Genomic DNA, 24151 nt, shown 5'->3' on the forward strand with positions numbered 1-24151 from the left:
ACGACAAGGAAAAATCTTCCACTGTTGTTTAAGATGTGTTATGTTACAGACATATTCACTGCATCATTATTGATTATGGCAAAAGACTGTCAACTAAATGTCCAGTAATAAGTTCTTGATAAAATATGATGCATCTATACATGAAATATGATGCAGCTATTAACAAGAGTAAGGTGCTCTTCTGTATGTTAATGAGGAATGATTTTTTAAAAATCTTTTATTTGAAAAGCAGAGTTACAGAGAGAGATGGAGAAAGAAATCTTCCATCTACTGGCCCACTCTCCAAATGGAAGTTTTCTGATTTTTCTTTTATCATGAGGATCATTCCAGGGGCCAGCATGTGACACAATGGGTTAAGCCACCACTTGCCAAATTAGCATCTCATATGAGTTCCAGTTCTAGTCCCAACTGTTACACTTCTGATTCAGCTCCTTGCTAATGGGCCTGGGAAAGCAGCGGAAGATGGCCCAAGTACTTGGGCTCTTACCACCTGGGTGGTTTTTTTTTTTTTTTTTTTTTTTTTTAGAAAACTTTTATTTGATAAATATAAATTTAAAAATACAACTTTTGGATTATAGCGGTTTCCCACCCCCAAAACCACCCTCCCACCCGCAAACCAACTTATCTCTTACTCACTCTCCCATCCCATTCTTCATTAAGATTCATTTTTCAGCCGGATCTGCATGCCTTAAGGGCTGATTCTGAGGCCAGAGTGCTGTTTAGGACATCTGCCATTCTATGGGTCTGCTGTGTATCTCACTTCCCATGTTGGATCGTTCTCTCCCTTTTTTATTCTATCAGCTAGTATTTGCAGACACTATTCTTGTTTATGTGATCCCTTTGGTTCTTAGTCCTATCATTATAATCAATTGTGAACAGAAATTGATCACTGGGACTAGTGAGATGGCATTGGTACATGCCACCTTGATGGGATTGAATTCAAATCCCCTGGTATGTTTCTAACTCTACTGTTTGAGGTAAGTCAGCTTGAGCATGTCCCAAATTGCACATCTCTTCCCTCTCTTATTCCCACTCTTATATTTAACAGTGATCACTTTTCAGTTAAGTTTCAGCACTTAAGAAGAATTGTGTATTGATTACAGTATTCAACCAAAAGTATTAAGTAGAACAAACAAAAAAAAGTACTAAGAGGGATAACATATTAAGTTGTTCATCAACAGTCAGGGTGAGGGCTGATCAAGTCACCGTTTCTCCTAGTGTTCATTTCACTTTAACAGGTTTCCTTTTTGGTGCTCAGTTAGTTGTCACCTATCAGGGAGAACAAGTGGTATTTGTCCCTTTGGGATTGGCTTATTTCACTTAGCATAATGTTTTCCAAATTCCTAACAGGGATAACTTTTCAGTTAAAATTTAAACACCCAAGAATAATTTGTGTGTTAATTAAGGAGTTCAACCAATGGTACTAGAACAAAAAAAAATACTAAAATGGATAAAGTATTACATTGTACATCAACCGTCAGGACAAGAGCTGATCAAGTCACTGTTTCTCATAGTGTCCATTTCACTTCAACAAGTTTCCCCCATGCGGATCCGGCTGAAATGCCCATGAGAGTATTTCAGGCATGGAAAGCCAAGACACTCTGTCAAAAAAAAAAAAAAAAAAAAAAAAAAAAACCCTAAATGAAAGATCTCCACGAGTGAGATCCCAGTGGAAAGAACGGGTCATCAAAGAAGGAGGTACCTTTCTCTGAAGGGAGGAGAGAACTTCCACTTTGACCATGGCCTTGTCTAAATATGATCAGAGTCGGTGAACTCAGAGGGCTTCCATAGCCTTGGCAGCTCATGACAAGAGCCTAGGGTGATTACTGAGGCCATAAACAAGAGTGTCAATTTGTTAAGTCAACAACAGGAGTCACTGTGCACTTACTCCTCATGTAGGATCTTTGTCCTTAGTGTGCTGTACATTGAGATTTAATGCTATAACTAGCACTCAAACAGTATTTTTCACTTTATGTTTCTGTGTGGGAGCAAACTGTTGAAATCTTAACTTAATGTATGCTAAACTGATCTTCTGTATATAAAGAGAATCGAAAATGAATCATGATGTGAATGGAAGGGAAGAGGGAGTGGGAAATGGGAGGGTTGCAGTGGGAGGGATGTTATGGGCGGGAAGCCATTGTAATCCATAAGCTGTGCTTTGGAAATTTATATTAATTAAATAAAAGTTAAAAAAGATTCATTTTTAATTATCTTTATATGCAGATCAGCTTAGTATATACTAAGTAAATATTTCAACAGATTGCACTCACACAGACACACAAAGTATAAAGTACTGTTTGAATATTGGTTTTACTGTTAATTCTCATAGTACAGCGCATTAAGGACAGAGATCCTACATGGGGAGCAAGTGTACAGTGACTCCTGTTGTTGATTTAACAATTGACATTCTTATTTATGATGTCAGTAATCACCCAAGCCTCTTGTCATGAGCTGCCAAGGCTATGGAAGCCACTTGAGTTCACAAACTCCGACTGGGTGGAGTACTAGGCTCCTGGTTTCAGCTTGGCCCTGCCCTGGCTATTGTGACCATTTGGGGAGTGAACCAGTGGGTGGAAGATTTTTCTTTCTCTTTCTCTCTTCCTTTCTGTAACTCTGCCTTTCAAATAAATAACTGAATAAACCTTTTTAAAAAATCAGGAAACATTAAAAATATATATCATGCTTCCATCATTCATAGCTGATAAGATAATGGATAGGACACATACATGTACACACACAGTATATATGAATGGATAAACTTTGAAAAGATGAATAGCAAACTGACACAGATCCTTTCTGGGTGGAGGGCATAGGCAAATAGTGCGAGAAGGAATCCTAAATTTCATTGCATGCTCTTTTGTACAGGCAGGAAAATTTTATTGGGTATTTGTTCGTTTTTCAACAAAAAATTAAGTTTTTATGGAAGTTTAATGACAGAAAATCTGATGGAGAAGGGAAATGACTCTTTGAGTAGTTTTTGCATTTGCTAAGTCCTCACTGAGTTCCTGTCCCCTTTGTGGCACTACTGTGGGCTGGAGATGCTGATGATTCAGGCAGTCCTGAGTGCAGTGAGGACAAGGGCTCTGGAACCATGAGGGAGAATGACCAGGGTGGAGAGAGGGCGCTGTTTGAGGGAGGGTGTCCAGAGGAGGTCTCTGAAAAGGTGCATTTGGGTTGACCACTGAATAATGAGAAGCCAGCTGTGTGTGGGCAACAGAGTTCCCTCCAGGCAGGAGGACAGCAAAGGTCAGTCGGGAAAGCTTTAGAGAGAAAGAGGTCTTGAATTTCTGGTGCAGCTTGAGTGGAAGCTACAGTCCAGCGCATTTACCCAGAATGAAGAAGCAGTAGTATTGGGCAGCAGTGGGGATTCAGTTTAAGTCAGTAGGATGAGGCCTTGGGTGCAGGGGGTCCTGGCAGCTGCTCGGTCCCTCTTGAGGACACAGCCCACATATACCCCTCCTCTGGGTGTTTTCTGGTCTTGTGTGCTGTGATTCCTTAGACTGCTGATGGCAGCCTTTTGCACTCTGGGCAGTTACAGGGTTGTGTTCTGAGATGGAGACTGCATGGCTGGGCCAGGGAGGCCTCCTCTGTCCCTGACTGGCAGAAAGGGCAGTGGGTGACGTCAGCAGCTTTGAGGCTTCACATAAGACGTTGACACTGGCCTTGCCCTGTTGTACTCATCTGTAAAGTGGGTTTGTAGGGTCCGCAGCCCACTTTCCAAGATTGTCAAGTAGAGAGCCAAAATGAGATGACCTGTTACTCTCCTATAAAGTATTAGGTGTTAGACAGATGGCAGTGGTTGTTAGTAACAATGTGGAAATAATGACAGTTTGGGCAGAGTTTGAATATGGATAGCCCATTTCTGCTAAACATCTCATGCTAGCACCTGGGTTCTATTCTTTTTTATTTGACTGTTTTGGGAGAAAAAAGAAAATTAAGTTCATTCTAACTCCTCAGTATGGTGACTGGCAAATATCCAAAGGATATGTTTCTTTTCAACCAACTATGTTTCTTTTCAACCAGCGCTGTGAGTTTGTAACCACACTGAAGCAGGGTCTGTTGTCTTTCATGTAGAGCTTCTTAAATTTTTACCTTGACTCTGCTGTCTGTTTCTTTATGGGCTCTGCCTCAGGCTTACTTCTGTACAGTGGAGGTATTTGCCTGTGGAGTGTGTGCCTGAGTTAGAATTATGTACATTCTAACCAGTCGCCTTTTTATCACTGTTACAGTCCACCACTTTTATCCCTTTGGCGCATGCTTTGTGAAGTATAAAGCGAGGACAGAATTTTCTTTTAAGTTTTATTTATGTTAACACCAAAGCCTCCTTTATCTGGAAGACAAGCTGACGTGCGGTCTTGAATGTTGGGCTCAAAACGAACTTCATGTATCAGGACCTAAAATGATCCTGTTTCCTTTCACTCTCCCATTTGTAATTCTAACCCAGGAGACTGCATGTCCCTGAATACACCAACAGCATTTGGAGCTCTTGGGAAAGCTTCTGGCTTCTTAGTGATGTGAGTTGGCTTTGGTGCTCTCACTCCAAGCCATATTTAAAGTTACCATTGCTAACCCCACAGTTATTTTTTCTTAACTTTTCAATTTGGAGGGGCGGTGGCATAACATGTTCTTCTGGATCTGCTGTATATGCCGACACGATTCCTGTTTAAACGTCTAGCTTTAGTGGTCTATGGCCGTAAGAAACATTTAATTCTTCTCCGTGATGATACCATTTGAATTGCTGTTAAACAGTATGTGGCCTGAAACAGTAAAGAACGGCGATTATTGATTGCTGAGGTGGCTTTCTCGCTCCCATCCTTTCACTGAGCCTTTTGACGCCCAAACGTATCTTTCTTCCTCTTTTGGAAACCGAGCTCCCTTCCTGCCCCACACAGAGCCTCGCAGATTACTTGAGATTTTTATTTGTGTTATCTCTATTTTGCTATTGACATTAGTGAGCTTACTGCACAATATCACAGAGAAACAGTGTTGCTCTTTGGAATGTTAATGAATTGCTTGCTGGCCAATTGCCATTTGCTCCAGTGTGTGAATTTGCTGTGTGTGTGTGTGTGTGTGTGTGTGTGTGTGTGGAAAGGAGAGCCGAGTAGCAGGGGTGGGATTGCATTTTTTTTTCCTCTTTGCAGCCAGTGACGTGAGCGAGCCTGGAACAATCAGGCTCGCTGCAAACAGGGTAGTTGAAGATGCTGGGGGAGGCAGCCTGGTGCTTCTTAAGCTAAGGCAGATCACGGCGCTCGCTCCGGAGCTGCTCAGGCACAACCTGACAGAGTCCCTTTAGTGCCAGAGCCTTGTCACGGCTGGAAAGTGCCTTTTTATTTCTCCGAACCCCTTCCTTGGTTGACCTTCGAAATGATTGGTGTGAATAGCGTTCAGAGTGCCAGCAAGGTACGCGTGAGGACCTCAGGCTCCGTGAAATACTCCCGGGAGGACTCTATCCGGCGGCAGTCCCACCGGTCAAAGTCCATGAAAATTTCCAACTCCTCAGAGTTTTCTGCTAAGGAAACCAAGGTAAAGAAATCCCCTGCTAAACCTTATTGCCATTTGTATGGTATCGTAACAGTGTTTGATAGTGTTTGCTGTGTCTAATGTCCAGTGACAGACTCACAAGGAGTATAAAATGGCTCTAAGCTAATCAGGTATGATCAGGTGGAAGGGATGCTACCTGAACTCTGTGTACAAAGATTGCTGGGGTGTGGGTCGGTTTTGCAAAGATCCAGTGTGTGGAAGGGAAGGGCTGCAACAATGCTCAAAACGAGATGACTGGGGGAACTGTTGGTTGGCACATTGATCTTGCTTTTAGTATCAGAAAGGTTGCCTTGACAAGTGATTTTTCAGTGCAGTGTATTTTTAGCACTCCAGAAATCCAGAGACAGTGTCCATGATTTTATCTTTCATTGGTTCCTTTTGCCTTTCCTCCACTGGCCTCCCACTCTTCCTTAGCGTGTGGAGCTGATGCACAATTAGCCCTGGCCATGTGGAGCGTCCTTAGCCCCAGGTGTACGTAATTAGGAGAGAATTCCTCTGTCGTGTTCCAAACACATGTGTGTGTGCTGAGGCTCTGCTGCAGTTGAACAGTTCGTGCTTTTACAGCTGTCTTTAAGATAATCTCGTCTTTGTTCGTGTGAAATGTGAAGGGAGTGATTACGTAGTGAAGTGGGCATTTACTACATACAACATATTCTTGAGATTCTTCCCACCACCATCTGTGTGAGCAGGCTACTCAGAAACACTCCCACTCCACAGGTTTAAAAATGGAATAATAGAATCATAGGATCACAGAACTCCAGGGCCGGAGAGGGAGATGATTGCAGTGGAGACTCACTGGCTTCATCAGGTGCAGAGAAGGCTCTGGGAGGGGTCTCGGTGTCATTTCAGTCTTCCCGTGGGTTCCGTCCTGCATGTGAGAGCAGTGTCAGGCTTTCACCCCTGCCCCCCTTGCTTCCATGACATTACATTATGGCGAGACTTTGATAACCGATTCCCCTCAAAATATGGCAGGGGAGGGGCAGCAAAATCCCTTAGTATGACTTCTTCTCCACCCCCTTAGATCATGACACAGTGGAGCCCAACCCCATTGGTCATTAGCTAATTGACTCCCGTAAGTCGGCAAATGTGGCTTTTCCCCCTCATATTTTTTAAAAAGCTGTAGCTTTGGGAAAAACATGTGCCTTTACAGTCCTTGAGTGTGGTCCAGTGGGAATGTATTAGTTTCTACTGAACCTGTGGAGTGACCACTGCAGTTTCTGCTGAGACAGACCTGTCTAAGCGCATAAGTGTATGTAGGCATGTGTATGATTCTCAACACGGGCACAGAGTGAGCTTCTGTAGGGAGCACCAGGAAGCATCTCTGGATTGGGCTTCTGTGGTTTAATGTTTGCAGCCAGATGTTGTAGGAAGATCAAGAAGTCATCCTTAACTCTGTTGTGGTCTCCTCACTCCCATCCCGAGGGTAGTGTAAGCATTGTGATATTAGTGGGTGCACCCAGAATTATGCTGGTGTTGGGTAATGTTGAAATCTACATGAGTACCAAATGAAGGATTCCTGACCACCCTGTCTTGTCATACAGCACAGGCACTCTCACTTAATATGTGCTTGTGAACTTTTGGAGGAAATACTGCAAACATTTCAAGAAATTTGCAGTAGAAAAGATTCTTTTGGAATTGTAATCGATAGGCTTCCACGTGATACTTTGGAGATTATAGTTAGTTTTTTAAGAATTATTATTTTTTGAGGCATATATGGTCTCTACATTCTGGAGTATGTATTCTAGGATGTATCCAAGCTCCCAGTGTCTTACAAGAAATTTTTCTTTTTAGAATTGTTTAGTCTTTTAAAATTTAATGCCAAAAGAAGCTAGTTTAAAACAACATGAGAACTGAAAAATCCGATAGGTTGAATCTAATCTTTCACTAGCCGTTTGTATCGCCTAAGTGAAGTCTACTGAAGAACAGTATAGGCTTGTACCTTGAATTATCTTATAGACAAGTATAAATACATGTCAGTACATATTCTTACCCACAGTGTACACATTTTACTCCAAGTGCTAATAATCAGAATTCTTGTTCACCTTATTTCTATCTAGTAGTACTTTTTTAACTCTTCAAATCAGGGTTTCTTCCTGCTAATCATGTAAGTAGCACATTTTGATTAACTGACTCTTCATCCAAAATGTTGGATTTCTAATCTGATGATAAGAAAAATTTTCACACAGCCCCTACCTCCCAACCCCTTGCACACCCTCCTTATAAAAAGAGGGGAAGGGGAGCTAGATACCACTAACTCATGATATGCTCCTGGCATTTAATTCTTCCTCTCTAGAGCTCTGTCTGGCTCTTTCTACAATAAGTGTTCAGAGAGTTGGAATTGTAATATTACGGTATTCCTTGAAAACTTTCATCTTTGATGTTTCTATGTTTTGTTGGCTATAATGGTTTATTTAAATATCCATTCTTCCGTAGACCTGACTTTTCATCTGGTTCACTCATTTTTGTTCTGTAATTGAAGCCAGTGTTAAAGGACTTCTGGAAGGATTAGGTACTCTTTGGTTTTGATTTTAGCTTTAAGAAAAAAATAGAGCTTTCATTGACCTAATCATCTTAAATTACGAAAACTGAATTTTCTAATCCTTTCTGGCCTAGATTGACATTGTCTGAACAATATTTCTTGCCTTACCAAAACACAGATTTTGTATGTTGTTTTATTCAAAATATGTTTCACTGTGTGTACTTTTTTTTTTTTTTTTCCCTTTAAGGTGATGTTGAATCCTATTTGTTCCTCTCTGGATAGTATGGCTTTGCCTATAAAATTGTAAAGCAGATAAAGTAGGCAGGGTGTTAGTGTTAATATGTTTTGGAAGAATATTTATGCATTTTGTGGAGACCAGCATTTATTATTAAGGTGTATTAATTACATTTCACTTGTGTCTGGTATTGGAAGAGTTACCAGCAAGGCTCCTGGCCATGAGGGGGCAGTGCAGATCTTCCTGCTGTCAGGGCCAGCTGCCTCTCTGCCTATGACTTAAGCAGTGTTTTGGAATCAATTTCTTGAAAGTATACTCCAGAATTTGGGGTGTTCAATAAGGACATGTTGATTCAAGCCTCAATCTTGCTGCATATTTCCACTTTCTTTGAGTTTAGTTAAATCTCAAAAATGGATTATTTTGATATTGCTTAATTTTTAACATGATTAAGGTTTAAAATATAATGCTATAAACGATCATGTTGATGAAACCACTCTTTCCTTATGCATCTCTTGACAAACAGCAGTATCCACTTAGATGTGCAACAGCACAACACAATGCTTCTGTTTCTTTATGTTGTGGCAATGATTATCGAATGCCCAGTTGAATTGTACAGGCATGTTTGAAGAAAAGTATGAGGCTGGAGTTTAAACCAAACATTCCCTAGATGATAATCATGTGGATTTAACTAAGCTGTTTAAAGTTATTATTTAGGGCCAATACTGTGGCATAGTAGGTTAAAGCCTCTGCCTATAGTGCCGGCATCCCATGTGGGCACTGGTTGGAGACCTGGCTGTTCTGGTTCCAGTCTAACTGGAACCAGGCTGTTCTGGTTCCCAGGAAAGCAGCAAAAGATAGCTCAAGTGCTTGGGACCCTGCACCCATGTGGGAGACCTGGAAGAAGCTCCTGGCTCTTGGCTTTGGCCTGGCCCAGTCTGTGCTGTTGCAACTATTTGGGGAGTGAACTAATAGATGGAAGATTCTCTCTCTCCTTCATTCTATGTATTTCTGCCTTTCAAATAAATAAATATAAAATAAAGTTTATTATTTAACAATAGAGCAAAGAAGTGAATTTCTGTGGCAGTGACATTTCAGAAACTAACAATAAACCTTCTGTTATTTTTGGTGGTGCACAGTGAAAACATTGGCCATTTGCTTTGTTGGCCAGGACGCTGTGTCCTGGAGGTCTAGCCTGGGGTTTTGCTCACTATTTGGAGTGTGCTCCTAGACAAGTCACTTTCCCTCCCTGACACACTCATCTATAAAATTCAGGAGCTGAAAAAAATGGTGTCGTTGTTCTGACCAATGTTAATTTTAGAAATCCTGCAGAGGTTGATGGGGTTATTTCGTCTGTGAAATGAACCTAATGACTGAGTTAGATTCAAGGAAGGTGAGTTTGATGTGTATTTTGAATAAATCTGTTTCTGCAGTAGGAAATGTTAACCATCAGTATGTTAAAGAAAAATGCAAATGCTTTGCTCCAAAACACTGCTTTGGGAGTGCTTAATTCATTGCTTTTAAAACATGTTGCAATAATGTTGAAAGGCACCATCAACTCTATTCTCTGTGTTCTGCATAGGCTTTGCGTGCTATTTCTTTAGCACTGTTAGGTAAATGCTAATCATTTTTCTCTCTGTGAGTCAAATCTGTACACAAAAGACCCTGAAGCAATCATTACAATGGCCTTTTGCAACCTTGAAGCGTTAGTGGGAGGCTTGCAGATTGTTGTTTTGTAGACTAAAGCTACAGCCTGGGAAGGAGATTCTGGTCAAAGGGGTCATTCATATCTGCCTAATTTTAAAATTTGTATCTCCTATAATTTGGAAAAAAAAAAAACCCTTAGTCACAATTTGAAATTTTTCCTGCAAACCTCTCTCACTTTGTTTATTATTAAATTGGAGGAGAACATCCTCTGGCTGGATCCTTTCAGAGAGACAACTATTAGGCTAGACTATCAAGAACATCTCTGCACCACTTATAACCCTGGCAGGCAAGAGCATCAGGGAGGAGGCGTTTTCACAAGGTAGATCTGGCAGTGCAAAGATAAAGACACTTATGTCTCCAGAACTCTTGTTTTTTCTGATCTTGGCTCTATTCTCCTTACACTGTGCTTCTCGTGTTCTAAGAAGTTAGGCTTTTCTTCCAGGTGTGATTCTACCAAACTAACACATTCTGATGTTTAATGTGATCATTACCCAAAGGAGATCTTAAGAAGAGACTTGTCTCCTTCTAGAAGGTAGTTCTGTAGATTTCATCATTATAAATAGCTATTTATCCCCCTTAAGACTTGAGTCAGCCTTGTCTCAAAGGCTTTCACTGCTGTTGGTTTTATTTTTATGTTACAAAAGCTAACAAAGTGACACTGGTTTTTCCTACAGGGTTTGTTTGTTTGGACTCTCCCTAAACTCCAAAAATCCTTGCTCTGCACCTGCCTCCCTGCCTGTTTCTTTGAATTTCTCAGATCCTGCCGGCACTTTCATGTAAATTAGCATTTTTTAAAAGATTTTTTTTATGCTAGAGGTAGAGTTACAGACAGAGAGGAGAGATAGAGAGAAAAGTATTCCATCCTCTGGTTCGTGCCCCAAATGGCTGCAAGGGCCAGAGCTGGGCCCATCAGAAGCCTGGAGCCAGGAGCCTCTTCCAGATCTTTCACAGGGGTACAGGGGCCCAAGTTCTTGGGGCATCTTCTACTGCTCTCCCATGCCGTAACAAAGAGCTAGATCGGAAATGGAGTACCTGGGGCTGGAACCAGCCCCATGTGGGATTCTGCTGGCTTTACCTGCTATGCCACAGCCCTGACTGCAATTAGCATTTTTTTAAAGGATGTACAAATAATTATTTAGGAGTAAATGTTCAATAAATTATGTTCCTCATGGGTTGATATTTGTTGACCCTTGAATGTAATTAGAAACAGATTTTTATTGTCACACTTATTTACCCATTTGCACTTGAGTGAAGTGCTGGTGTTCTTTGGCTTGAATGTCCCTAAATGAACTCCTAGTATCCTACAGTGTTCTTGCTCAGCCATTTCTTTTGCATGGACTGTTTGTATTTGAACTCACCTTTCCAGTGAAGGTATCCTAATGTGGGTGTTTCAAAACTTCCTCAAGTATCTGAACATCACAAGGAAAAATACCCGTCCATAGCTGTTCCTAGCTCCTGTGACATCCTTGCCAGAATCAAGGGAAGGGAACATCTGTGAAATTTTATTATGCGTTAAGGTAGAAAAAATATTTTAAAGAGTTTTATGATCAGGGAGGTTAGCTTTAGGAGCTGTCCTGTGGAAATAAGCATGGTGACCGGGTATCTTGCATTGTCCAGGTTGATACCTTTTGTTTAGTGCAGTCTGTTGTTAGATAAGGATTATACTCAGCTTAGAGTCTAATACTAATTTTTTTTTTTTTTTTTTTTTGGACAGGCAGAGTTAGACAGAGAGAGAGACAGAGAGAAAGGTCTTCCTTTTTCATTGGTTTACCACCCAAATAGCTGCTACGGCCGGCGCACTGCAGCCATTGTGCTGTGCCGATCTGAAGCCAGGAGCCAGGTGCTTCCTCCTGGTCTCCCATGAGGGTGAAGGGCCCAAGCACCTGGGCCATCCTCCACTGCCTTCCCAGGCCACAGCAGAGAGCTGCACTGGAGAGGAGCAACCGGGACAGAATCCGGCGCTCCAACCAGGACTAGAACCCGGGGTGCCGGTGCCGCAGGTGGAGGATTAGCCTAGTGAGCCATGGCGCCGACTAGTACTAGATTTTTGTACTTCCTCATCCATGGTGATGCAGAAACCATGAGTAGCTAAGACAATACAGCTTCCTCTTCAGTGATATCCCATGAAAGTTACTCGTCTCTGTTTCCTTTCCCTTCTTTTTTTTTCATTTTTCGTTTTGCTTTTCAAGCAGATGACATTTCACTACATCTTGAAGTCCAGTATGCCATGTTCTGTTGGCACAACATTTAGTATGCTCGTTTTGATATATAGATCAGCTGATTTATTGGCATTTGTTTTGCTAGGTAGAGTCTTTGGAATGATTCATGTCAAAACTTTGATGAAAGTTCTAGCTAGGGTCTTCTCTTCCCAAGCTGAATCCTCTCATGTTGTGTACTTGGTTGTACCCTTCAGTTAAGGTTCCAAATGTGAAGTTCTACCTAGGGCACTGCATTCATCAGTATACTTCTTGTTGCCAGATTCAAATCTGGTGGGCTAATAAGACTATGTAGCTATCCCAAACAGCCTGGTCTTCTTGCACTACAGTGTCATTTAGTGGAGTCACCTTCAACTCCGCAGCTCAGAAATCCATGGGGGCAGGCAGTAGGATTTCTCTAGATCTTGGAGCCCCAGCAGCTGTTGACAGGGAATGAATTCCTACTGAGCTTCTTACTATAATTTTCTTCTGAGCTCTCTCAATATCAGTAAACTAAAAAAATTTGGGTTCTATATAGCTAGACCTGGTAGGTACATAAAAGAGCTTTGAGAGGCGCACTCTGTTACTGGCACTTGGAAGCAAAGTACCCACTGAGTTATGTGAATTTGTGATGAGTCTGTTCCTCACTACACATTCTTAAAACAGGTAAAATAGAAAGGCTCTCCAAAATACTTTTATTATGATTGGGCAATGTTCAGAGGAGATTTTTGCATGCCTCATCAACCCCCTGCTGTGATCTCTTAGACTGTGATTAAGTGATGTCGATGTACAGCAAAAAAATTAACTGCTGAGATTAGAATTTAAGGTAACAATATGCTTTTATCTCTATGCCCACATAAATGCCACTAAAATGACAGTAGCATTCATAGATCTTCAAGGACACAAAGAGAGAAAGGATGCCCTCAAGATTTCAAGACAATTTATAACATGGAAACACATCACTATCATAGCACCCCAAAGAAAGCTGAAACCCCAGTACTGCAGATCTGGAAACCAAGGAAAGTGGCAGACTGATTTTGTTCCACAGGACACAGCGAAGACCCAGGAATTTTGGGACACTGGCTACATCTGATGTCCCCTAAAGCCTCTAAAATTACTAACTGGACCCTGTAGTTGCCCTCCCTTACCTTGTGTAACCAGGTAGTTTCCTATCCCGGTCCCCCATTTCCTGTTCCTCCTCTTTGGTGACTTTGGACTTTGGAAATCAAGCTCAGTGGAGGAGCAGTGAGATCCCCACATTGAAAATACCAGGAGTAAATATAAAGCATAGACAGTCCACAAACGGCAGTCTCTTCTCTCTCTCCTCCCACCATGCACTTTTTCTCAGTTACTTGAAGAAGTAAAAAGAGAAGGCTTGGTGTCCAATGAACAAGGAATTTAATAGGGAGAATGGAGGACTTCAAGGAGGTGCTTCCAGCATCATTGACATAATGATCTGAAGTGCTGACCATGTGGAGAGGAGAATGAATAGTTTTGTTGGAGTGTGTGGAGGTGGATTAAAGATGGGTTCATGGAAAACTAAGTACACAACAATATCAAAATGAGATGACGATTAACTCCAGGGAAAACAGAAGAGTTTACAAAGAAGGAATGGTGGCATAGTTCACAACATTGCTTAGCTGTGAGTTGTTTCTATGCAATCATAATAATGTAGCACTGCAAATCAGTAGACCTCCAAATTGTGATTGCAATGCAATTTTAATAGATGTTTTGGGAGGAGGAGAGAAGAGTGGGGTATGTGAGATAAGAAAGCTGAATGCTCTTTTCTCATAGTTCCACAGTTGAAAGTCAATAGTTCATATCAAAAATAGAGAAGCCAAAAAGGAGTTGAAAGAGGTTACATCTGGACAAGAAGACTCAGATGTGAAGCTTAAGAGATTGTCTGTTTCATTGTATGCCTTTTATCAATTTTTGATTGTATAAATTTTACACATGCATTTCCTTGAGATATATTTAAGTGAATAGGAAGAAAAATAGCAAATAAAGGTATATATGAAACTTGAATGATCTCCAGTGATGAGAATGCTTGTGCATATTAAATAACAATTTTTAACAAATACTACATAATAGGCACTTCTTTAAAACTAGAAAAAGTTCCATCTTTTCTACGACTTTTTCCATTAGCAGTCATAGGGTTTTACCATGTTCTGCTGCTTGCTGCTTTCATTGTTTTCAGTCTATGGTGAAATGTTAGGAAAACCTTAGTCCTTTCTTCCTCTCTTGAGAAGCAGCTCTTGGTCCTGAGACTGTCCACGCTACTTAGTTTCATGGAATGCTGGTGATAGTAGTTAGTGTTCGGTGCTTTGAATATATTTCCTCTTTTAGCAATATGAAAAACTAGCAATTCTATGTAGTTCCCCAAAATTTCTTTTGAAAATTTTCCTGTTTGTGAAATCTGAAAGCCTGGTATCCTCTGGATTAGATTATTTAATTTGACTATATTGATTGTTTTGGATAAAATCTATTCCCATTTGGTTTGTCTTCATTGCTTTAATGCATAGAAATGGCAGGGGACAAATGCCAGGCTGGCATTCTCTGTAAATGTCAAAGTCCTCCAGGGATTGTTTTTTGCAAGCCATTTATTAAAAAGGACTCAGCTTGTTACGCAGAAAACAGTTTTTTAACTGTGCATACCAACTTCATCATCATGTCCATAATCATTAAAGATAATTAGTCATTTTTCTTACATATTTAAAAAATGCTACATGTAATTTAGCAGGTCTCTGGAAATTTATGTTTTCTTTATGTTCTCAAATTATGAAGTGTTTTTATAATGATCCATGACTGCTACTTTTCAACAATTCACACTTCCTAATGGCAAATTGCATAATAGCAACTACAATCCAGAGTCTTCTATGGAAACACTGGTGTTGGTCATATTTCAGTGGCATGGATTATTTAGCCAAATCTAGATAGATTTTTGATAAAAAGTTATGATTCCAGAGGATCAGGAATTATAAAGCACAATAAACCTGGAATCGTGGTGCTAACACAAGTCAGAGAATGGTTGCGGGTACTGAAGGGTACTTTGGGCGTTAATCTTTCACTCCAGTCTGATGCAGGTGACCTGCTAAGACTATTTGCATACACTTTTCCCAAGCTGTCAGGCTCCAGGGTTTTCACATTAAATCACTTTCAGATGGTGTTTTTGGCCACTTGTTTTTAATGTCTCAATTGGGTTGAAAAAAGATGAGGATACTTTTATAATCCATGTGCTCTTTCCATCTATATTTCAGTGAGTTCAGTGAGATTATCTCTTCTTTCTGGGGTCCCTATCCTCTTTTGGCAAGGTATTTTGACATAGTCATGGCACATCCAGTTTGGGAAAGATATAAAGAGTGTATAAAATAGTGAATCAAAAATGTATATAATATATAAACATATATATTGTAAATACATAGATAGGTATACACCCTGGAGTCAGATTATCCTAGATTTGAATTTTTACTACGAGAGGGTTACTGGATTTAACAAGCTTAAATATAGAATACTGAGATAAATTTTTAAATTTCATATAATGAGTAATTTTTAGCATAAATAACTTTGAAAACATTAGGGGACATATTTATGCTCAAGAAGTTATTATATATCTGAAGTTGAAAAATAAACTTTGCTTCCTGCATCTGGCCTGGTGAACTTGCAACAAGTAATGATCCATCTAGCCTTCAGCTCCTGGAGCAGTCAGTATTGGGGTCATACCTCTAGGTCTGCTGATGGCTAGTCCCACTATCCTCTTTTCCTACAGTTGCTGTTCAGTATCATTATCACTGAGGTCCCTATCTCCTCTTTCAACAGAAATTCTTGGAATACTTGCTCTGGTCAAGACAATGTATGTGGCATTACAGGCAGTAAAAGGAAGCAGAGGCTTAATCCACTGTCATCCTGTGGTTGATCTAGTCACTGTATTTTCAGTGTCATCTGTGTTTTTAGCTGAAGAGGGGATGTGTACATGCTATGATAAATATTCAAACAGTGCTAGATTATACACTGAAAACTAACTCTTCCAATACATGCCACCAGCTGCTCTGTCCAGAGGCAGGCATTGTCTTTTATTTATTTATTTATTTATTTATTTTTGGAGCAGGGGAGGGGTGTATCCTTTCAGAAATGTCTCATGTGTGACCAAATACACACCCACATTTTCCCCCCACAAAATGGAGACACTGTATCCACTGTTTGGCACCTGCTTTTTCTCTTTAACAATGTATCTTAATATATTGACTTCTTTCATAGCTTACCTGACTTTTGGTATGGATGGTTAACAATATATTTGTGGTGCTTCTGTTGAAACTGTTTTCTTTCTGAATTTTTAAATTTGTGCTTGAGGTGTACAAACATGGGCGAAGCCTCTCTTGTAATTCAGGAATATAGCCCAATTCATCCATATCTGCCATTGCCATTACTCAACTGCAAGCTACCTCCTCTCTTATCAGTTCTGTCACGGTCCTTTTCCCAAAGCTTCTCCATACAGAAGTCAGGCTACCTTTAACATCATGGTTACTTGCAAATTGTGAAACCCAGCCCCTAAAATAATGCCTTGAATGCAGATGCTAGATACCTTCAGGCCCCAGTCTCCTAGCCTCCCTCCCTCTCTTTCTTTTTTTTTCTTTCTAAGATTTATTTCTTTGAAAGGCAGAACTGGGCAGAGGGTGTGTGTGTGTGTGTGTATGTGTGTGTGTGAGAGAGAGAGAGAGAGAAGAGGGGGGAGGGAGGAGAGAGGAGAGAGAGAAAGAAAGTCTTCCATCTGCTAGTTCATTTCCCAAATGACTGCATCTGCCCGGGGCTGGACCAATCCAGAGCCAGGAGCTTCTTCCAGGTCTCCCACGTGGGTGCAGGGGCCTAAGAACTTGGGCCATTTTCCACTGCTTTCCCAAGCCACAGCAGAGAGCTGGATTGGAAGTGGAGCAATCAGAACCGGAACTGGTGCCCATATGGGATGCCAGCATGCAGGCAGCGGCTTTATCCACTACACCACAGCGCTGGCTACACTCCCTACCTTTTGATAGCACTAAAGTCAACTCACTGATTTGAGAGAGTGCTACAGCTGGCCCTAAAAGGTTCTAATCACTGGACTTATGGAGTCAGTTGCTTCTCCAGTAGATAATACCTTGATGGCCCATCTTGTCTACAGGGATTTCATTTAGGGGACTTCCAGGCCCAGGGCAGAAAGTAACTACTAGCTTCATGTAGTCTCCAGACTGACTCAAGCCCATTTGACCATCATAAAAATGCCCTAAAGAGCATAGCATCACTGACTAAAGAAAGGAATTTGTGAGCACCACTGACCAACCAGGAACTTGGACATGAGCTAAACATGCAATTCTCAGCCCCAACTTTAGTCTATAAGAACCTCTACCCCTAGTCCCTTAGAGAGTTAAGCAATAGCTGCCTGACTCTTTGCTCTGTACTTTGCAAGTAAATAATTACATCATTACTGATGTCAGCAACTGACTTTCTGTGTGTTGGGCAAGCTGACCAAGTTTAGAAGATTCTGTCACAACTCCCCAGCTAGTTTAGGGCACTGCTTTGTCACAGTCACACTCCTGCTTCAAATCATCCAGTGCTTGCCCAGCAAGCACAGCCTGAGCCCCTGTTTTCTGGCCACAAGGCTTCTGGAGACCTGCTTGCCCGTTTGCCCTCACACACCATAGTTGGGTCCCCATACTCCACCTCGCCCTGGGGCCACTGTGCCCTGCCACTCCAGCCTTGTTTCTCACAGCCACTCAACTCAGCTGTGCCCCAAGAGCTACCACCTCTCTTTCCCGTTCCCATTGTCACTCAATGTTTTACTCCTTGTCACTCAAATGTCTTAACATTTGTCGTTACAGAAAGGCTTTCTCTGACTATCTAGTCAAAAGCTACTCTTTTGAGTTATATTATTTTAAACATCTTATAACTACTTGGTAATCCACCAGAAAAGGACAAAATTGTTGTCAATTATGGTTTTTTTTAAATTTTTTTGTCTACCCATCTATAATCTAAGTTCTGTGTGTGACTCAACATGGTATTCTCAGTGCCTGTATTGCCTTTACTAATGTCTGACAGGTCATAGGACTCAGTAAATATTTGTTAACTGAACATATGAATGAATGAAAGAAACAGACTTTAAGAGACTTATTTGTACTGTTACAAACATTACTGATATAGGTGACATGATTAGTCTATGAGTAGTTAAAAAATATACTACACTAGTACTTATGGTGTGCTATATATTATTATTATAAGAAAATACATTCTAATTATATAAAATACTTTATCTTGATAATCAGTATATATTACAATAAAATATTTGTTGTAGTCATTATATAATAGATAATACAGTAAAGACTGTTTAAACAAGGTGTGCTATGTAAACAGTTGGAGCAAAAAATAATTGATTCAGTGATGTGTTAAAGAAAATGTAAACTCTTTAAACTGTTGATTATTCTTGTATACTCTGATAGTAAGTTTCCTTAGCGGTCAACCTGGAATCTCTTTCCATGTGAGAACATGATTTTTAAATAAATAATAGATCCTTAGTTGATACACAAAGTAAAATGCTAAAAATGAAATAATAGAGATATTATTTGTTTTTAACTTCATTAACTCTGTTTTTTAGTAAACCTTCTCAGTAACAACAAAATATCACGGATACAAAATTTATCATAAATAATTCATTTATATTTAAAATGTGTGTATGTGTCTATAATGGTGTCAGTGCTGGGTCGTAAAAGCACAGACTTCAGTGTGGTATATTCCTGTCTTCAGATTCCTGCTCTGCTATTTGCCCTTTGGCAGGTTACTTAACCATGATAAATATTTTTGGTTATGTAATTTCCAAAGTGGTAATAATACCTCATATAGTTGATATTCAGGTTCAACTAGAAAATAAAACTCTTAATACAGTACCTCACATGGTATGGTCTCATTAATAGTTATTCAAGGGGACTTCAAAAAGCTCAGGGCAATTGGAATTACAAATAAAAATGCATGAATTTTATTTTGTAACACAAACTCCATGAAATTCAAGACATTTGTAATTGAGGATCCCTGCCATTTAGTCTATCCCCAGAGAACTGGACTCTTGGGATTTAACCATGTCAGTGCAGTTATATCTGAAGAAAAGGGGGTGCCCTTAAAGCTTTTTAAGATTAGGAAACAGGCCGGCGCCGTGGCTCACTAGGCTAATCCTCCGCCTAGCGGCGCTGGCACACCGGGTTCTAGTCCCGGTCGGGGCGCCGGATTCTGTCCCGGTTGCCCCTCTTCCAGGCCAGCTCTCTGCTGTGGCCAGGGAGTGCAGTGGAGGATGGCCCAAGTGCTTGGGCCCTGCACCCCATGGGAGACCAGGAGAAGCACCTGTTTCCTGCCATCGGATCAGCGCGGTGCGCCGGCCGCGGCGCGCCGGCCGCGGCGGCCATTGGAGGGTGAACCAACGGCAAAGGAAGACCTTTCTCTCTGTCTCTCTCTCTCTCACTGTCCACTCTGCCTGTCAAAAAAAATAAATAAATAAATAAAAATTAAAAAAAAAAGATTAGGAAACAAAAAGAAGTCAGACGAGCGAAATCAGGACTATACCACGATGCCTGATGATTTTCACCACAGCTCTCATTAAACTGCCCTTGTTTGCTGAGAGGAATGAGCAGGAACACCGTCATGCTGTAGAGAAGCACTCTCTGGGAAAGCTGTTGTGGGCACTTCTCTGCTAACACTTTAGTTAACATTCTCAAAACACTGTGCTGACAGGCAGATGCTACGGTTCTTTTTCCCTCCAGAAAATCAAGCACAATGTCTTGAACACCCCCAAAATTGTTGCCATGACCTCTGCCTTCCCCTGACCAGTGCTCTTTGACTTTGAACCACCTGCACCTCTTGGTAGCCATTGCTTTGATTGTGCTTGGTCTTCAGTGTTGTACTAGGAAAGCCGTGTTTCGTCTTCTCTTCCAGTTCTTCAGAGAAGCCTCAAGATGTCTTGATCCCACTGCACTCTTGGGACTTTCGCACTTTTGGTACCCACCAAGCAGAAAGTTTATTCAGCTTTAATTTTTCGGTCAGAATTTTGTCAGCTGAGCCCATTGTGATTCTCTGTGGTGTTGGCTAGGCATGGATGCTCTTTAGTTGGAACAGGAATTAGATCTGTTTTCCCTCACGAATTGATGTGGGTGGTTTGAAGCACAGGCCTCACTTCAGCTTCGTCTTGTTCTTCTTCAAACAAGCTGTCCATTTGTAAACTGCAGACTTCTTTGGAGTATTGTCCCCATAGACAGCTCTCAGGCTCTCTCCTTCTCCCTCTGCCTCTTTCATCCTCAGCCATGTGCAGTTCATAAATATGCCATCACTGATTTGTAAGTGGCATGCCTGGGACTTGGAAGCAGGTAGTGGTGCTGCTAACTAATAACCATGGTAAAAAAAATTGAGTGGGAGACACAGAGAAAGGGCGTAGACATTAGGGAAAAACTTTGTATTGGAGTTTGGCTGCATGACTTCTAACGTGTTTTTCAAATAAAATCATAGACTAGTAGATTGGGGAAGGGACCAAGAAAGGTAACTTTATGCGTCCTTCTCACAGTGCATATGAAGAAAATGAAGGCCTGGTAAGTTGCATGCTTTGCTGAAATGGACGAGTCAGTGACAGGACTCCCACCCCACATCCCTCTAATTCTTCTCTCTTGATACTGGATTTGTCTCCTTTTCTATTACTTATTTCTCCGAAGAAAATACGTACAACATAATGCCACTTGTTATTGGATCTGGTTTCTTTTCTATTTTTTCTCTGAAGAAAACATGTAACATAATGCCACATGTTAGTTCCTAAACATGAAAGTACCTTGTACAGGTTACTTAAAGGGAATCCATTTCCAGAAAGCTATCTTCAGTGTGTCCTGCTGCCTAAAACGGTTATCCCTGCCAATAGTCGTGTGGTCAGGACATCAGTCTGTTTCTCCTTTCCCATTTTGACTTGACAGTTTTGTTGTGCCAGATAAAGAAAGGGGGTAACCCTCACCCATGAGCCATCCTTGGTAATTGCACAGGTGCAGAAATCTCCTGGGGTGGGGGCCAAACCGGGAGACAATCCACATGCTGGTTTTAGAGACGCTTCTTTTTTAGGAGGGATTAAGCATTTTTAAAATTTAATTTTAAAGCATAAAGAGGGAAATAAAACTCGAGGACCACTGCTTTAAGAGATTTTTGAGTTTTTTCAGCAGATTTGAGATCCATCTGTTAACTCGTTTTACCATTAATTTTTAACCAATGTCTTTTTCAAGCGTGCTCTCTCGGATAACACTGCCAGAGTGCTGCATATTTAATTATATGCTTAAAATTCTGCCTGATCTAAATATCTGCATGAGCCAGCATTGCATTTGAAAGGTAGCCATGGTTATTGATGGTGTCACAGTTCTTTCTGGATACAAATTCCACTGTGGTCATTGTCAGCATCACTAAAAGTAGAAGCTGTGGTATCCTCCATACTTCTCAAAACACAAGGACCATAGAGAAGAAAACATTCAGTGGAGATTAGTGATGATTGAACTAAAATACGTGAATTTCATCCACTGTGTAAAATGTGCTCTGGAGAGAGGGAGGGACTCGTGGTTATACAATGCATGGTAATGGGGAAGATTTCAGAGAGCCATGTGTGGGATGTCAGTGACAGTGCGAAGCCTTGAATAAAACTGCATTTTATCTTCTCTGAGAAGCAATCTTTGATGAGGAACAAAGACTTAAAAGTAAATTTAGACCAAAATGCCTTGATCTCTGTAATTTAAACAATTTACTTTGCTCTCTGACTCTTCAGAAATTATGACCTCCAAATGTGAATAGTCAGTCTGGCCTGTTTGGCACCAGTGAAGGTATATGACTATTGTCATCAAGCTCCTGAGTTAAGCCGCAGGAATTTCAGGTAGCTAAAGATCGGTAAACTCACAAAGCAGAGATTTTTAGCGCAGGCTAAAAATCAGTCATGTGTGAAGCATTTGAAATATTTGTGCACAGTCTCCTCATCTGAGGAGCTGATTCAGTCATAGTGGAATGCAATAATCACCCTTCAGGTGGGAACACTACGGTAAAACACTGCTTGGCCTAGGAACAGACTCAAGAAATCTCTCTCTGAAAATCAACCTGTGGGCATATGATCAGTCTTTGGTCAGATATCTACTTAACATTGTAGTATATTGGTTTCCTACGGCTGCTGTGACAAATTACTACAAATTCATGTCTTAAAACAGTAGAAATTTACTCTCTCACAATTTAGGGGGCCAGAAGACAGAAATCAAGATGTTGACAGGGCTGTACACCCTCTGGAGGGTTGGGGCGAATCTGTTCCTTGCCTCTTCCATCTTCCGGAGAGAGTCTGCATTCTTTGGCTTCTGTCTTTGTTACTCCTAGCTCTATGGTTCTCTTCATGTCGCCTTATCTTCGTTTGTCTTATTTTGTCCCTCTGCCTTGTAAAGCCCACCCATATACTCTCCTCATCTCAACTTTTTTTTTCTTTTCTTTTTTTTTTTAACTTAATTACATCTTCAGAGTTTTTGCCATATAAGATAACATTCCAAGTTTCCAGAAGCTAAGACCTGGAGACTCTCTGGGAGTCCTTTATTTAGCCTTCTACATGTTATCATCTCAGTGTACGTGTTCATTGGACTGCTGTGGCCCATCAAGGTCAACTTCTTCCACTTGTCCCCAGCTACCAGTCTGGCCACAGGGAGGTAGACAGCCTTTTATGATAGTGATTACCCACAAACCTGCCCTCCCAGGGCCAAACCTATCAGCTCCTCTGTAACCTATGTGTGTTAGTTCATGTTTTGTTGCTATTAACAAATGCCTGCAGCCAGGTGCTTTACAAATATAAGAGGTTCAGTTAGCCCACAGTTTTGGAGGTTGAAAGTCTAAGGTCAGATGGCTCCACTGATTTGTCCTCTGATGAGGGCCCCTTTGGCTACATCACAGTACGGAAGATAGCATCACATGGAAGTGCCTGTGAGAGGGAGACACTGCATGCAAGACAGCGCTAGAGGAGGAGGAGCCAGCCTTGCTCTTTCTTGTGGAAACTAATCAGGGTCCTTTCCAGAACTATGTTTAATCCCTCCCAAGTGCAGGACCCTCTCTCTAGGTCCTATGTGTTAAAGATTCCAGCATTTCTGAGTACCGCCGCACTGGGGACCAGGCTTCCTATACACACTCAAACAGTATCCAAACTATAGCACTGTGTGAAAGTTCCCTCCTGAACAGTAGACTACACCTACAGTTTCAGCTGTTCTCACGGCAAGTGGACTACAGGTGTAGCATGAGTGCACCCAGCTCCCTCATCCTCACCAGCAAAGGCACTTCTGGCATGTGGCCTAGCAATGGTGGCTCTTGCTCAAAACATATCTTTTAAGAATCAAATACTCATATGCATGAATTTCAAAACGCTTTGCACTAAAGCATCCTTCAATGCCATTTTCCACAAACTTTTTGGAGTATCCTCAGATTGCAATGTCCAGCATTATTTCATTATATTCTGAGAGGCACGAGCCTTGTGTCGCTCCCCCTCTTCACGGAGGAACGACACAGGACTCTGCGCTGTTCTTTTTTCTGCTCGGCCCTTCCTGGGTTTGCTGCTAGTTCTTCCCGGGTTGGCTACCGACCCTTCCACCTCCATGGAAGGGCGGGCCCCCCTGCCACTTTCCCCACTTCCGCGGGGGAGCAGCACACCGCCGGCCGGCTCTCTCGGGGGCTGCACAGGTGTTCCCTTTAGATGTTCCTGGTGCATGTTGTCTCTCTCCTCCTTTATAGTCCTCTTCCACCAATCCCAACTCGGCTGCCCACACGCCGAGTACGCTGCTCTCCTCCAATCAGGAGCAGGTGCTATAGTTTATTGGTCGAACTGGAGGCAGCTGTGTAGAAGCTGTTTACTCCTCTCCCAGCGCCATATTGTGGGAGAGCAGATGCATAGAATAAGTCTTAATTCGAGTAACTTAGTCTAGTCCGAGTTGCTCCCCACACCTTGACCTTTCACGT

The 24151-nt window shown here is 41.4% G+C and overlaps 1 protein-coding gene across 23 annotated transcripts in view; it reads left to right on the plus strand.

Moving 5' to 3' along the window:
• PSD3 (pleckstrin and Sec7 domain containing 3) overlaps positions 1 to 24151 on the plus strand; it is a 588112-nt gene that overhangs the window by 416317 nt on the left and 147644 nt on the right. Inside the window, exon 1 of one of the 23 annotated variants that reach the window (XM_051819343.2) lies at positions 4967 to 5523. The exons of the other annotated variants lie outside the window; for them this stretch is intronic. Coding sequence (XP_051675303.1) covers positions 5365 to 5523 — 159 coding nt within the window. The 5' untranslated portion in view covers positions 4967 to 5364. Of the gene's footprint in view, positions 1 to 4966; positions 5524 to 24151 lie in introns of those variants that run through there. 23 annotated transcript variants of the gene reach the window in all.

Source organism: Oryctolagus cuniculus, chromosome 8, assembly GCF_964237555.1.
Source record: "Oryctolagus cuniculus chromosome 8, mOryCun1.1, whole genome shotgun sequence".
NCBI lineage: Eukaryota > Metazoa > Chordata > Mammalia > Lagomorpha > Leporidae > Oryctolagus > Oryctolagus cuniculus.